General features: G+C 35.7%; 2 protein-coding genes across 2 annotated transcripts; one reads left to right on the top strand and one right to left on the bottom strand.

The window, feature by feature from the left end:
- Nucleotides 1-1,111: 1,111 nt before the first annotated feature.
- On the top strand, nucleotides 1,112-12,696 carry LOC106716079 (scm-like with four MBT domains protein 1). Its single transcript, XM_045680982.1, has 7 exons — nucleotides 1,112-1,296; nucleotides 8,139-8,549; nucleotides 8,624-8,746; nucleotides 10,394-10,522; nucleotides 10,626-11,488; nucleotides 11,578-11,753; nucleotides 11,832-12,696. The coding sequence occupies exons 1-7, from the start codon at nucleotides 1,225-1,227 to the stop codon at nucleotides 12,662-12,664; spliced, it is 2,607 nt and encodes an 868-aa protein (XP_045536938.1). The 5' UTR covers nucleotides 1,112-1,224; the 3' UTR covers nucleotides 12,665-12,696.
- A 52-nt stretch (nucleotides 12,697-12,748) lies between these two features.
- LOC106716080 lies at nucleotides 12,749-13,886 on the bottom strand. Its single transcript, XM_014509515.2, has one exon. It carries the CDS (start codon nucleotides 13,721-13,723, stop codon nucleotides 12,749-12,751), a length of 975 nt encoding a protein of 324 aa, XP_014365001.2. The 5' UTR covers nucleotides 13,724-13,886.
- Nucleotides 13,887-15,212: the final 1,326 nt, after the last annotated feature.

Here is a 15,212-nt window from a genome sequence, read left to right as displayed (position 1 = left end):
TTGTGCGCGCACTATTCACTGCGAATATTCGTAATCAAAAGTGACTCACTTGCAATAACTCTTCATTAATTTCAGTCAGATGGACCTATGACCTGACATGCACTGCATGCATGCGGCGCAGCAAAGTTAACAATGGCCTAATCACCCCTAACATGGGGTAGTTTCTTTGGCCCTCAGTGGGGCGTATACGCCCTCACTATAGTGGTAGTAGTATCGCTACAGTGAGCGGATGTTAGTGATGATGATGAATTTCAGTCAAAAGAAAAGAAATTTACTCAATTTTTATATAGTTTTAGATAGTTATAGATTTCCAGTAATTGTAAGAATTCGATTACTAAACAAGTCAAAATCACTAATACTAAAACAACAATCCCTAACCCAGAGTGCAGCTTGGCAGAGTTCATGGACCAATTTTTACTGAAACATCTTTAGTAAATAAAATAAAAAGGGGTCTACTGATACAACATTTCAACGATGTTCGATATGTAATCGAAATAATAATGTAATCGAAATTTGACAAAAGTTTTTAAGGGTACGTTGTTGAGTTATGGTGTTGTGTCAAATGTGTTCTATAAATTTTTACATTAAATTGCCCTACATCAGTTTGGTCAATAAGATGTTAAAGAAGTTTCACGTCGAAAAAGATTTGTAGAACTAGAATTTAGTACAAATAAATGAAATCGACATCTTCTTCGAATCGATGAAAAAAGAATAAGGTACATCGTTGTATATTGATGAGTATTTCATTCTTAGTTCAATCCACATTTCATTCATTTCTTGAGATGACAACACAAAATATTTTTCGTTTAACGCAAAAAAAATTGTCATTTTTAAGTAATTTTTTCAGTTAAAGTAAGTTTTATTGTTACTTTTTAGAATTAGGTTTATGTACGCTAAGATAATAATAAAAGATTTATACAGGTATTTTAAACTAATTTAGGAATTTTTATTCTTCTCATTTACCATAAAACATCAAAAATAAGATAACTATATACATTTAATATGAGGTGGAGAGAGACAGATGTAATTTGTTATGTTACACTCGTTCTGGCGAGAAGAGAGATAGGAAACTGCAGGTCGGTGAATTTCAATTTCATTCAATGAACTGAAATTTGAAGAAGCAAGTTCGACTTGGTTCGACCTTTCTTTATTATTTGTTATTTTAATTATTATATGTAGTTATTTTATTAAATGTCAAAATTATGAATTTAATTTGAATGAGACATGGAGTTTGATTGGAATAATTATTTAGAGACGAATAAAAGCATTGCTGTTCCCGAAGAGCTATTTTCCCATGTAAGTGCGAGTTTAACAATTTTATAACTTTATTAATTACTTTTATTAACTTAACTTGAAGATAACCGTTTAGAACAAGTTAAATGGAGAATGTTGGAATATATAAATGTTAAAAATATGTTTAAACTAGTAATGTAATGATATCTTTTGTTAGTCTAAAAAATATTCTTAACATAACGATATGGATGCTCTATTTTTAGATTGCGACAAAATTTTCAAGGTTTTAAGTAATTGAAATATGATTGCGCTTCTTATTGTTAATATGTTTTATGTCTACCATATGGTGTCATATTTTGATTTCTTTTGCCACATAATCATCAGTTAATGAGTAATTCGTTCTGATTTCTCCCATCTTTAATTTTTAAAGGTAAACATTAAAACCTAATAAATGCAGAAGTACTAATTTTATATTTTAGTAAAGTTTATTTTCATCATAACTTTTTAAAGTTGCATAACTTTACCAATCAAATTTAGCCTAGATTTTTTTTTAATTTTTCTCAACATGAAATATTTATTTTAAATTATTTTAGCTTTTGCTTAAGTCAGGATAACAATATTTTTATTTTAACTTAGGTTAATACTTCAAAAATAAAGAAACCCTTTAAAAAAATCTCTAAATTAATAACATTTAATTAATAACCCTTTAGAAAAAAATCTCTAAATTAATAATAATTAATTAATAAAATGGTGTAAGTAAAATTATACCTGTACACATATATTTAAAAATCAATGTATAACAATTTTTTTCAACCTACATACATAGATTAATTATTACCCTGTACCTTTAAAATTTATTTTTAACATAAATTATGTATTCACAAAGACTTTTACATTGATATTGAAATCTCAATCAAATTACAATTGTTAGAAAGTTAATTTTCTTCTGAAAGAAATATTTTGGACCTATAATTAAAAACCTATTTTAGTTATCACCAATTAAAGTGATTAATTTTCCTGATTTTAATTTAATTGTTTAATATTTCCTAAGGTAATTTAACAAGCTAAAATAATCCACACAATACAAAACAACTTTATGACATGACTGTTTTAAGTTCAGAGATACAATAGCTTTTTTGCAAATAAAACAATTAAAAATGCTTATATTGTGATAGCAAATAACAAGATAGGTTATTGTAGTAGCCTGTACTAGTTGCCAGTAACTTTGTGTGGATTAAAAAAAAATCTAGTAATAGCCTATGTCTGTATAAGAATTTTTTCTTTCAAATCAATTCAGTTGTTTCGGTGCCTATTTAGTGCAAGCAATTTTTCCTCTAACATAAAAAACTAACATTAAAAATAACCCTGTCACATAACCCACATTCACATTTAATAATAATAAAGTATTAACATATTTAGAAATTTTATTTAATAATAATGTAGAAACTTTAACATGTGGCATAAATTACTTGTTTGTTTAAATTTTAAAATTCAAGGTTTTTAAAAAAATGTGTGGATCCAAGTTCATACCGAATGAGAATGACTCTTTTTTTTTATTATATTGTTTAAAATTCAATGTAGATTACTTAATTGAGAATCTTATATAATGTTAAATCTACTATTGTGTATATGAATTGTGCAGAATTTTGTTTTGATGTTAAATATTTAGTAAAATACCTCAATGACACCAAAATATAATAATATAACAGTTTGACCAACATTTTAACATATATAATTTTTATCCTTTTATATATTTTTAATTTATATTCTACGACCTGTTGCCCTCAACTCCGGCTGCATGTTATTAGAAAAAATAGTAGCCTATATGTTCTTCCAGACTGTGTTCTTACATCTATACCAAATTTAATTGAGATCCATGCAATTATTCCAGCGATTCCTAGTAATAAACATCCATCCATCCATCTAAACATTTGAATTTATAGTACTAGTAAGATAATAAGATATGAGTGAATTTTAAATGCTAGATCACGTTTTTATATTCATAATTATAAAGGTTTTTATGGTTTTTAATTTATAATTTAATTAATAGATATAATTGAAAAGCATAAAATGTGTCTTGAGTATTATATTTTTGTATTGCTTTATAGAAAACATTATAATTGCCCTGGTTTCTAGCAGAAAAAGCAAGGGCAAGTTTTTATTAGTAGTTAATTTTTTTAAGGATCTAGAAAAAAAGTAATTATTCGGTTAATTAATTAAAATAAAGTTAATAAGATACTGTTTGTCTAAACAACAGTTTTATTTCTAAAATTAATTAGAAGTAATGAAAAAGTTTTTCCATTCCATGTGCATATGAAAATGATTTCCTTGTTATGTAACTGATCTTCAACTCAAAGTAAAAAATGCTCGAAATCTTTAAAATAACAAAAAATAAACGATTAATTATCGACAGACATCTTATTTTACTTAATATTATAAATGCGAATCTTTGGATGTATGTATGGATGGATGGATGTCTCTTAGAATTATCTGTAGAACGGCTCAACAGATCTTAATTAAATTTGGCATAGATGTAGAATGTAGTCTGGAAGAAAGACACAGGCTACTTATTAAGTTTTTTTTTAACTCCGCACGGACGGAATCGCGGATCACAGCTAGTTAGCATATAAAATCAATGTATAGTACCTACACATAGTTAATATATATTATAGGATAGTTATAGCAGTTATTTACTCGTATAAATAATTTAAATGCTGTAAACCAAAGGCGAAAGTCTATGAAAGTTAAATCGACAAGGTCGAGCTTTTCCTAACCACTTTAATTAATAAATTATTTAAGCTTGTTTAAAAAAGTATTAACAGTAACTAATGTCGGAATACATCCTTTATTTCCGCAAAATAAAGACTTATTAAGATCGTGATATCCCAACTAGATGACAAAATTTAGTATTCAAGCAAATATATTCTCGTAATACGTGGAGCGAAAACTTGTATACCCCTTTTTAATCATATTCCGCGACGTGCAATTTGACACAGTTAACTGTAACTAAGAAGTGCATAAAGCTATTTTTAATAAAAAAAATCTTTGAATTATTATTACTTTAATTTCATATTTCATAACTCGACCAATGATCGACCACTGGTACTTATATATTTATATTATACAACAGTTGTTCGTGACATCGTCCTCGCGGATTAAAAAAAATAGCAATAAATATAGCCTATGTCACTCTTAGGTGAGTGCAGGTTCCCAACAGTGAAAGAATTTTTTAAATTCGTTCGGTAGTTTTGGAACCTATTCAACGCAAACAATCAAATATTTTTTCTTTATAATATTTGTATTTATTAATTATTATTAGCCAGTATCAGTTTAGTTTTTTAAGGACATCGTTAATGTCTAATTCTAATGTTGTACTTTCTTGTCTATGGTAATATCCGTCCCTGTTTTATTATTGATCGTTTAAAGCAGCTAAATTAAAAATATAGTTTACTCGCTTTGCTACGCATGGATAATATCTTCGGAAAATAGGTTATTTGACGAAATAGGTCGAATAATGTTTTCGTTCAAATTGTTTTTCTTTATTATGTCTGCTGTTTGATCTTGTTATTGTATACAATTCTGAGTACTGCTATATTGATGATAAAGTAAATGTTTACTCATCGTAAGTAAATAAAGAAAAACTACTAAAAATATAAACTCTTGTATAGCTATCTTATTCTTATTTTCTTACTAATATTATAAATCCGAATGTTTGTTGGTTGTATGAGGGATGTAAGAAGGTGTCTCCAGAAAGGCAGCATTAATCTCTGATAAATGTAGAAGAAAAACTCCATACCATCTGGGTGGTTGGCATTCCACAACAGTGCGGTTGTCGCGAAATCTTTTGCCTGGTCATTTTAAATGGTCTGTCCTCGGCAGTATTCCCAAACCAGTACGACTTAGGGTCCTTCAAGAAGCGAGCATATATATTTCTTAAAGGCCGGCAACGCATCTCCAGTTCCTTTAGTGTTGCGGATGTCCAGAGGAGTCGATGATCACCTTGGTGTTCCCGCCGCTCGTTTACCCCCTTCTATAAAACAGCTCTGTATAGCTATGAAGAATTTTTTGACTGAAAAAAAAATGTTAATTTGTGTGTTCACTTTTAATCAAATTATTTTGTGTAAACAATTTATTACTTTATATTGAGATTATGTTATCATAAGATAGATTTATTAACTTTTACTTTTATGACCTGTAATTTATATATTACCAATAAAATTTTAATTGTAAGTGAACATAGCTAGAAAGAACACAAATGCTACTTTTTTTTTTTAATTTCGCGCGGACAGACTGTTAGCTGTTCATATTTTGTTAATGGCTAAAAAAATGGTTATTCCAATAGACATCAAAATATTCAACTCTGCCTTTAAAATAATTTTAGTCAGGATACAATAAAATATCAAAATTGTCCTTTGTTCTGGAATAAAGCGGAATGAGTTTAAAATTGTATGTATCTACGAGGTTTACATTTCAATTAATAATGCTGGCAAATTTTCCTCTACTTCTCTATATAAGGGTAAATTGTGGCTACACGTTATAACTTCCAATTAAAGTAAGAACAATATTAGGCAATTTAATTTGAAGTATTTTTTTTTCGTATTTGTTTGATATATTTGTTTTAATATAATACATTCAAATGTAATCGAGTCACGTAGAGTACAGTAAAGTTAGATCTTGTTTCCTAATAGATATGCGTTTTCATATTTATTGGATAACTTCTCCATGTATAGATGTAGGTACTAGCTATCGCCGCACAGAATTTAAAAAGAATAGTAGTAGCCTATCTTTTCTTCCAGGCTATGTTCTACATGCAACCTTTCTGGAGATACCTTCAAACAAACATTCATCCTTTTATACGTTCTCATTTACTATTTTCTTACTAATTATGTATTTATGCGGATTGCAGACCGAAAGCTAAGTTAGTTTAGTTCGTATAGCTGACGCAGTATTTTATAATTGTGTGCAGACTGTAAACTAAGCTATTTGAGCTAACTAAAATTTGCGAAGCTAAGTTAGTTTTGTATGCCGATGCGCAAGCTAAGCTAAGTCTCCCGTCTACCCTGCACTCCTTTCGTTCATTCTTTGCCAGTGCTAAACAACGTCCGTCAAGTTGAACTTTGTAACATTGCGCTTACAGTTAGTTCTTGGTATGTATAGGACATATTTTTAGATTAGCTTAGCTTAGCTAAACTGGCTTAGTTTAGGTTTGGAATAGCTTAGCTTTTAGTCTGCAACCATGTGTGTTTGTAGTATTATACTCTATTATTATAAGTGCTTCGATCAAAAATAACAATTTGTTGCCATTGTTGATAAAAATAACAGAGTAAAATTGTAACCAGCATGCCTAATTAGGTAAGTTGCGGTAAACTGCGGTCAATAAATGATAACATACGGAATGTATACCTAACAGTATTGTCCAATTTAAGGTTTATATATATACTCTTTGACGCCCCTGACTCCGTCCGCGCGGAATAAAAAAAAAAGATAAGTAGTCTATGTGTTCTCCCTGACAATGTTACACATCTGTGCCAAATTGCATCAAGATCTTTTGCGCCGTTCCGGAGATACCTTCAAACATCCATCCATCCATCTAAACATTCGCATTTATAATATTAGTAAGATGTCAATAAGCTAAGCGAAATCATATTTGGTAAACTTAATATGAACTTATCAAAGCTTATTTACGTTAAAAATTCTTTGTTTTATTCTGATATGATTTTGCAATAAAGCGAGCTTACTGGTAGATTATATTTCAACGCTTGGCGCTTCAACAAGTGGGCGGCAGGGGCGGTGGGTGCTGTAGACGGTTGGGGAAGAGTAGTGGGATGGGGTGTGCTGATGTAAGCTCGAAATGCAGATAGCCTTGTCTCTTATTCCGCGATAAACTACGCTCGATACTATGATTGAATGCAATTATTATTTCTGACTAAAGTTTTCTTTTTTTATGTCTTCATAAAAAAAGATAACTTGACAAATGTTCTATTCATTCAAAAACTTTCAACACTGTTCAAATTGTGAAGTCATAACTGACTATTGGAATATTAATTAATTAATTAATCCTTTTAAAAATTTATTTATGTAACACAAATAATTTACTAGCTTTTATGACGGAATTGGAATATTCCCTGATATAAATATAAATAGTAAGTCAAGTAATATAGATAAGTGAAAGAATATTTAGATTTTGAATCGAACCCTGGACGCGCATTAAAAACCGTCATGACTTTACCCATGTAGTCGTTTAAATCTTATAAAACATATACACATTTCTAACAAAATAGTTAACATTGAACTTGAGTCGTAATGCGCAATAATTTTGTTGTAACGGTCACCTGTACGGCCTTACGTCGGTCGGACTTCAATCAAATCAATATCGCAATAACATGCGCCCTGCAGCTGTACTGCTCCCAGCTACCACCCCACCCCCCTACATCCCCTCACAGGATATCTAGATATTTTATACAGTGTCTAGATTCAATCAACGCTCGATACTGATGGCCACTATGTACAAATTATCAAGTTTATATTGATACGAAATAAATTTCATTTGTAACCGTTCTTTTTTTAAAGCTTTATTTTTATATCTTCACTAGCTAAATCGGGTATTTGTAATTAAGTATGCTTTCGTTATATTATTTACGTCTCTAGTTCGCTTCCATTACATTTGTAGCGTGCACGAGCTGGAGAGAATGCCGCCCCCTTTCCTCCTAGTTGAATGCCGTTACTGGAAATAAACATTGAATACATGGTTCATGTTTCAGCTTTATTAATTTTGGTTTGAAAATATTTTCACATGTTTACATATCTATGAGATATTAACTTTAATATGAGGAAATTTCTACTTTATAAATGCGTGGACAGTGGACAGATTTCTAAACCTTATTTCGACATCTGTATTGTTGCAGGTCGAAGCCAGCCTCAACAATGGTATTAAACAGGGTATGCTTCTCGAAGTCTGCCACAAGAACAATCCTGACATCTACTGGATAGCGGAGATCACCATGGTCTGTGGTCATCTCCTTAGGATCAAATTCATTGGAGCCGATACTGACTTCTGGTGTGACATTTCAAATACTAAAGTCCATCCGCTAGGCTGGTGCGGGAAATATGACGAATTGGTGGAGCCACCTGATGAAATAAATGAGAAATGCGGTGATACTATCATTGATATAATGAAGAAAGCCCTACTAGTAGGGCAATCAGTCTCTATAGAAGCCCTCAATAATAAGGGCATGTCTCCAATCGACAGGATAAAAGTGGGCATGAAAGTCGAAATACAGAACGTCAATGATCCTTACCGATATTGGATAGCTACGGTGAGTGTTTTATATGCTTTTTTTTCTCAAAACCATCGGCTTTGTCTAATTAGAGATGTATAAATTATTATTAGGTATGCGAGAACGTAGGCGGTCGCCTCCTGCTGCGGTATGATGGCGCTGATGAAGACCTGCAACAGTTCTGGATATTCTTCTCCAATCCTCGACTCAGTAGCTTCGGCTATGTAACCAACAAGGTATGTATAGCTCTTTTCAAATATCTTTGCTGCCCAAGGTCATTGGCTCACTGTGTAGTGCCTTCCCCGCAGACCGCTACGCCTCAATATACCTAACATTGAATTCTGCGCAAAGTCAAGCTCTGAAATCAAATCAAGATATGAATACATTAATACAATTCCCAATCTACAGGATGTTCTACGATTATTAGAAGAACGGAAGACCATCCTAAACATTTTGTGCCTTATTTTACCCAAATAACGCGGTTTTTCAAAGAGATAAACAATGCAAAGTTGTATTTCGCAACAACTGTATAATGATAATAAAAAATTTAAATAACTGGAACACGATTAAAAATAAAATCGACACAGTTTAGCATCGTTTATTTCAAAGACTCGTTTCTCAAGTCAACATTACTTTGTTTACATATATATTTATAATTTATCGCCATTGTTAATGGTATCGCTCGATTGTTATATTTTACATTTATGTATTGTTTATAACTGTAAGCAGCAAGTTTCTGTAATCGATGGGTCCTATGTATAAAGGTCAAAGTTACTTTTTTGTGTTAAAAGTTACCTCTTAGTTTAGTTAACAACATGTACTAATATAATGTTCGTAAGAAACGGGATTCTTACCACGATTAGGCTGTTTGAGTTCCCGATATTTCGGCACAGTTGCATGCGCCATGTTCACGGGTTGACTGGTACATGTACATACTGGAACATGTACTAAACAAAATACACATTTACAAGTGTAAATGTGTATCTTTTGCTGAAGTAAAAGTGCCTATGCGGCGTCTTTTCATATATGGTAGAAACTTTGAGAGCGTCTTCTGTAAAGTTGTCAATTTGCACATTGTCCCTTGTTCGTAGGAGACATCGTAATGTTCGATCGATTAATCTTTTACCTTTCTAATGCTTTTATTACGTGTGTACATACATTTTTTTCTCGGACTACCAACCAGAATATATATAAATGGAATCAACTCTTTTTGTACTCTTATTGATTGGTCCGAGCACAATATGTCATAAAAGTGCCTCTCATAAAAGTTCAATGTAATAACAAAATCTGTGCGCCTAGCACGTATATTTGTCTATATGATACCATGGCGATTGTAACAAATATTCGTTCCAGACCCACTGTAATTAACACATTTACGAAACGTTAACCTTCACAGAGCAATTTCTATAAACATTACACGAAGACATACGACACAATCTTGTACAAACTGTATAGTTTTGTAAAGAAATTAAATACGCACTATCGTGACTATCTGTTGTTATTTAAGTTAACTTCTCGTATCAAGGTATTGTCACGTACTGTCAGAAATACTTGCCAATTGACATGTTTTATCTTACTAGATGTTTTAATATTTAACCATTATTGATATCGATGGATGTACGAAGGACATTTTTTTATAGAAGTTTACAAACAAGGAAACGGTTAACAGATTTAAAGTAACACCTACACATTGGCATCTACGAGAATATGAGCTACAGGTGTGAGCTTCGTTTTAATTGATTAGGAAGAGCTTTTTCCTTTTTCTATTCGTATCGTATTCTGCCAAATTATTTATTTATAAAACACGAATTAGTTAATTTTATGTTGCAGCTATTATCTTAAATATAAAATCGGGTTTAAAGTAGCTCCAATTACGATTGCAGGGTTCGCCTTGGCAGTTCAAGTACCCTGGCAAAGTGAACCGGTTCTCGTGCAAGAATAAGCTGAGCGCGCAGCTGCGACAGAGCGCCGAGGAATCCATCAAGGAGCCCACGCCACCAGATCTTTTCCAGGTGAAAATGAAAGAAGTTAGACGAAGTTAATCGATGGTTCCTCATCATGATGTAGTAGTCCATATCGTTTTCCAGGAGGTAATAATGATGTTTATATTTTCAGCCCGCGCCCACCCAAGAGGCCCACAGCTTCGTGACCGGCATGAAGCTGGAGATGTTGAGCCCCGACGACATGCGCACCGTCCGCCCCGCCACCGTCACCACGGTCTTCAACAACCTGCACTTCCTGGTGACGGCCGACGAGGCGGGTGACGACGCCGCCCCCGCCCTCGCCTGGCTCTGCGACAACATGCACCCCTACATCTTCCCCATCGGATGGGCGCAAAAACACAACTTTACCCTCAAACCCCCTAAAACCTGGAAAGAGGGACCCTTCAACTGGGATGAGTATCTAACTATGACGTCATCCGTCCCCGCGCCCGAGTACTGCTTCGGAAAGAAGGAGCCGATGAAAGGTATCGAGGTGGACATGAAACTGGAAGCGGTGAACCCCATGAGCCAGGAGGAGATCCACGTGGCGACCATAGCCGCCATAGAGGAGCACCTCGTGTGCGTCGACCTGATTCCCATCGCGCAGAAGTTCTGGTACGCGCAGGACAGCGACCTGCTGTTCCCCGTGGGCTGGTGCGACAGCAACAACTACGAGCTGCACATCCCCGACACCTCCAACAGACAGCCGCAGAAGGCCGAGGAGCCGAAGGTCGCCGTCAAGGAAGATATAAAGACCTCGAGCGAGTGGTGCGATAGAATATATTTCAATTACAAATGCTACGCGGGGCCCTCCATCAGCAGGAACAAGCTGTCGCAGCTGCCGAAGCACGTGGGGCCCGGGCCCCTGTCGCTGGTGCTGAAGGAGGTCCTCAACAAGATCATTTCCGCCTCCTACAAACCCGCCAAGCTGCTCAAAGACTGGGAGCACGAGGGACCGCCCGAGGAAGGAATGAGATTGGAATTATTACGTGCTAAGTAAGCGCATCACTATTGTTTTAAAGAAATAGACAGTAATACTTTATTGTGAGGTGAAATATAAAAATGTTTGTGTTTGTGTTGCGCAGGCTGAAGACGAGTACGTACCACGCGTACGTGTGCGTGGCTCGCGAGCGCGCGCGCGTCCCCGAGTTCTGCGGCGCGGTGTGCGCGCGTCTGCAGGCCTGCCCCGCGCTCTTCGGACCCGCGGAGTACCCCGCCGGCTGTCCGCATCGCTGTCACCTCGTCGACAAGTCCACATTCCGTCAGTCTTTACATTCACCATACAGATATACTTTTATCTTTATCTTTTACGATTCAAATAACAGATATCTGGTTACAGATAACGGCACAGAACGTCGCGGCAGACCGAAAGGCAGCGTAAACGGAAAGAGAAAAAAGAAGAAAACCACCGCCCCGGAGAAACGGGAGAAAGAGATGCAACCGTCGCAGGAGAGCGAGGGGAACAGGGACGGCGAGTCGGTGGAGAGCGAGCACAGCGCCGCCTCCACGCCGCCCTCCGAGTCGGGCACGCGGCCCAACTCGCCCGACTGTCTCGCCGACTGCCGCCGCCCCCCCGGCCGGAGGAAGCGTGAGCCGCGCGGCGTCTACCCCAAGCTGGAGATGAAGACGCGCGGCGCCAAGCTGCCCAACTTCGCGCTGCAGATGAAGGAGGCGCACTGGGACAAGAAGGACGTGGAGACGATGTACGGCAGCTCGTGCGCCAAGAAGACCGGCCCCGACAGCGACACCGAGCACGACACCAACGAGAGCAGCTGCCACTCGCGCGGCAAGCGCATCTCCGACGTGTCCGACGCCGAGGAGCCCGAGCTCAAGAAACTGCGCTGCGCCTCCTACGACCCCCCGCCCTCCGACGCCGCGCTCGAGCGCCGCGCCGCCCTCTCCTGGATCCGGGGCCGCGCCAAGCTCGCCCCCAACCCCCTCCACTGGAGCGTCGACGACGTCTACGCCTACCTCAGCAGCACCGATGACTGCAAGCTCATCGCAGACAAGATGAAGCAGGAGGAGATCGACGGCCAGGCCTTCATCATGCTCGACCTGCCCATCATCAGGGAGTTCCTGCACATGAAGAAGGAGTTCGCGCTGCAGCTCTGCAAACACATCTCCCTCGTCCGCTGGTACTACATTGACAACTTCGAGGAGACCGCGCCCTGACTTTTCACCGGCGTATTGTTACTTTTGTCTAGTCCATAAATAAATTAATTCCAAACGAAAACAACTTTTATTGGTACAATAAAATCAACAAGCCCTCCGTAATTTCTTGCAAAAGTAGTTGCATATTTTATAAATTAATGAACGTTTCGATTCATCATCCACGTCATTAGTGAAATCTTGATCGAGATGTATATTTTTCTTTGGATTTGCGATTCTCACCGGAATGTCCTTTTCGTCGCCCTGGTCCACGTTCCGATCTCTCAAACACATCGCTTCCATTTCTTTCGCTTTTAATTTCTTAATGTTATCTGCTGAGACGGCTTCGTCAATTTTTTCATCTTTCACAATTTGATCGCGGATGTTTATTTCGGAGACCATGTCGCGATTGTTCAGTTTGATCTGAACGCAGCGGTGACTGTTCAGAAGGTTAATATAGAACACTCCTTTTTTGGATTTGTGGCTGTAACTGACTTCGTCTGTGTTGGAGTCGGACTTGTAATTGTCGTTCCTGTACGCTTCGATAGTTGTTTTACATCCTTCCGATAACAAATTACTTCCGAAACGTTTGTAATCTTCGTTTGCTTCATAATTCACCTCCACCGTCGCGTCTTTACTGCACAAAGCTCTCGGTATTTTAGAAACGGGGAAAGACGCGGACGAATCCAACGAAATAATGTCTTGAAGCATATCTTTTATAAAGTTTTCCATATCCGTAACCGGATCATCTTTTATCTTTGTTAATATTTTATTGAATCGTAGTTTATATTGTTCTATATCACTCATACAATGGTAGAATTTATCAAAGATTTCTTGTACCGTTGTCTTGAAGAGTTTTATATTCGATTCAAGGCTGGGCGCGAAACTGCTATCCGGATGAAGATTATAAGAGAGAGTGTTATTTAGGTTCATTTCTATTTGTTCCAAATCGAGTGTGGTTCCGGACTTAAGTTTTCTGTCACCTTTCCCAGTTTCCCCAGTCTTATTTAAAATAGTGAAGCCAGTGTTATCTTGAACGGGAATCTCATCATGTTCATACTTTTTATAATATTGCTTAGACATAACGCTGTGGCGATCATCGTTGCGATTATTTACTGAGGTTGTAGATAATAATACAGCGGTGTCAGATCTGTAAGCTTTAGTTTGAGTTGGTCCTTTATAAGATTGTGTTGCTGAACTACATAGCCTTTTTATAGACAAACTTTCGTCACCTGAAAAATAAATTGCTTAGTATGGTTGTACATAACTAGATTGTAATTGGAAAACGGGCATCACGGAGGTATCCCATTAAACGTAGGCACAGTGCTTGTCTAGTTTTATATACTCACTCATTGCTGATGATGACGATAAACAGGATATTTGAAACTAGCAAAAAATTAAACCAATTTAATAAAATTAAAAAGTATTGCTTAGTAAATTATTATAATTTGAATGAAATCGGAATAAAATAAATTTATGTGCTTTAAAATTGTTTGATTTCAATAATTAAATAATATAAAAAGACATAGAAAAAGCACAAATTAAAGTTAAAAAATTATACCTATTTAAATTTGGGATCCAAAAAATTATGTGACATATACTTCTTGCTATTTCTTACAAAAACTGTTAAAAAATTGACATTATTTTTTTCTTAATCACACCTACATACACAGCTTTATCTAGATACACAGCTTTTTATCAAGAAAAATCAAGGTATTTATTAGAAAATTTCTTAAGACACATCTGCGGTCCTTCTGGATAGATGTCCATTAGTGTCGTTGAACACCTCGGTGGTCCCGGTGCTCGCTTGTCATCTTATCCTATAAAAAAACTTATGTTTAAGTTTTACTCAAATATAGTGAGTCGATAACAAAGTAGTAAGCAGTTGTGAAAAAGAAACCTGAAGCACGACTAATACTACCCCCAATACTTATAACGCCGAAGCATTATACGCTTTGGTAGGACGAGTAACTGCTTTGTCTAGCTCAGGTTTTTCAAAATATCCCTCGAGACTCATAGGGGTGTTAGATCGCGAAGGGAGTTTGAAAAATTAGTCTATTTAGTTTTTTTTTAAATTAATTTAGCGAATATTGCGTCACAACGCTTCTCACGACATAACAAAGTATAGTCGGACCAAATCAAATTATTAGTAATGATGGCGCCACAATCTCTATTGCTATTGCAACATTCTACTTCTACATAAATCGTCCAACGAACTAATCGCATTTAAAAATAAAATGTAGTATTTTTTATTTATTCTATAAACATTTTTAACACAAAATTATTCGAAACTCAAAAATTATACCGCGATTATAATAAAATACAAAAATACTTTGAGAACTCGACAATAATCAATAAACTCAATGCGATGTAACGATTATATTCAATGAAATTGTTTTTGCCATTACAAAAAAATAGTTCTCTAGGTTTTCCAGAAATTTTCCGGTGTGCTATTATTGTAGGCACTATAGGTGGGCCCCCTATTCAACATTTTAAATGTCAAACATGATTTTCACAATCTGTGGTCGAACACGGTTGATTTGTTTATGGTCTAACCAGCTATAGTCTATGA

This window comes from Papilio machaon, chromosome 2 (genome assembly GCF_912999745.1).
Source record: "Papilio machaon chromosome 2, ilPapMach1.1, whole genome shotgun sequence".
Taxonomy (NCBI): Eukaryota; Metazoa; Arthropoda; class Insecta; order Lepidoptera; family Papilionidae; genus Papilio; species Papilio machaon.
This window is presented reverse-complemented; position numbering and strand designations above follow the sequence as displayed.

Bases quoted from the DNA above. Each gene is read 5' to 3' on its own strand.
- LOC106716079 (XM_045680982.1), top strand. From the start codon at position 1,225: ATGGAGTTTGATTGGAATAATTATTTAGAGACGAATAAAAGCATTGCT. The intron at 8,747-10,393 runs GTATGTATAGCT...TTACGATTGCAG, and splicing joins TCGGCTATGTAACCAACAAG to GGTTCGCCTTGGCAGTTCAA. The intron at 11,489-11,577 runs GTAAGCGCATCA...TGTGTTGCGCAG, and splicing joins TTGGAATTATTACGTGCTAA to GCTGAAGACGAGTACGTACC.
- LOC106716080 (XM_014509515.2), bottom strand. From the start codon at position 13,723: ATGTCTAAGCAATATTATAAAAAGTATGAACATGATGAGATTCCCGTT.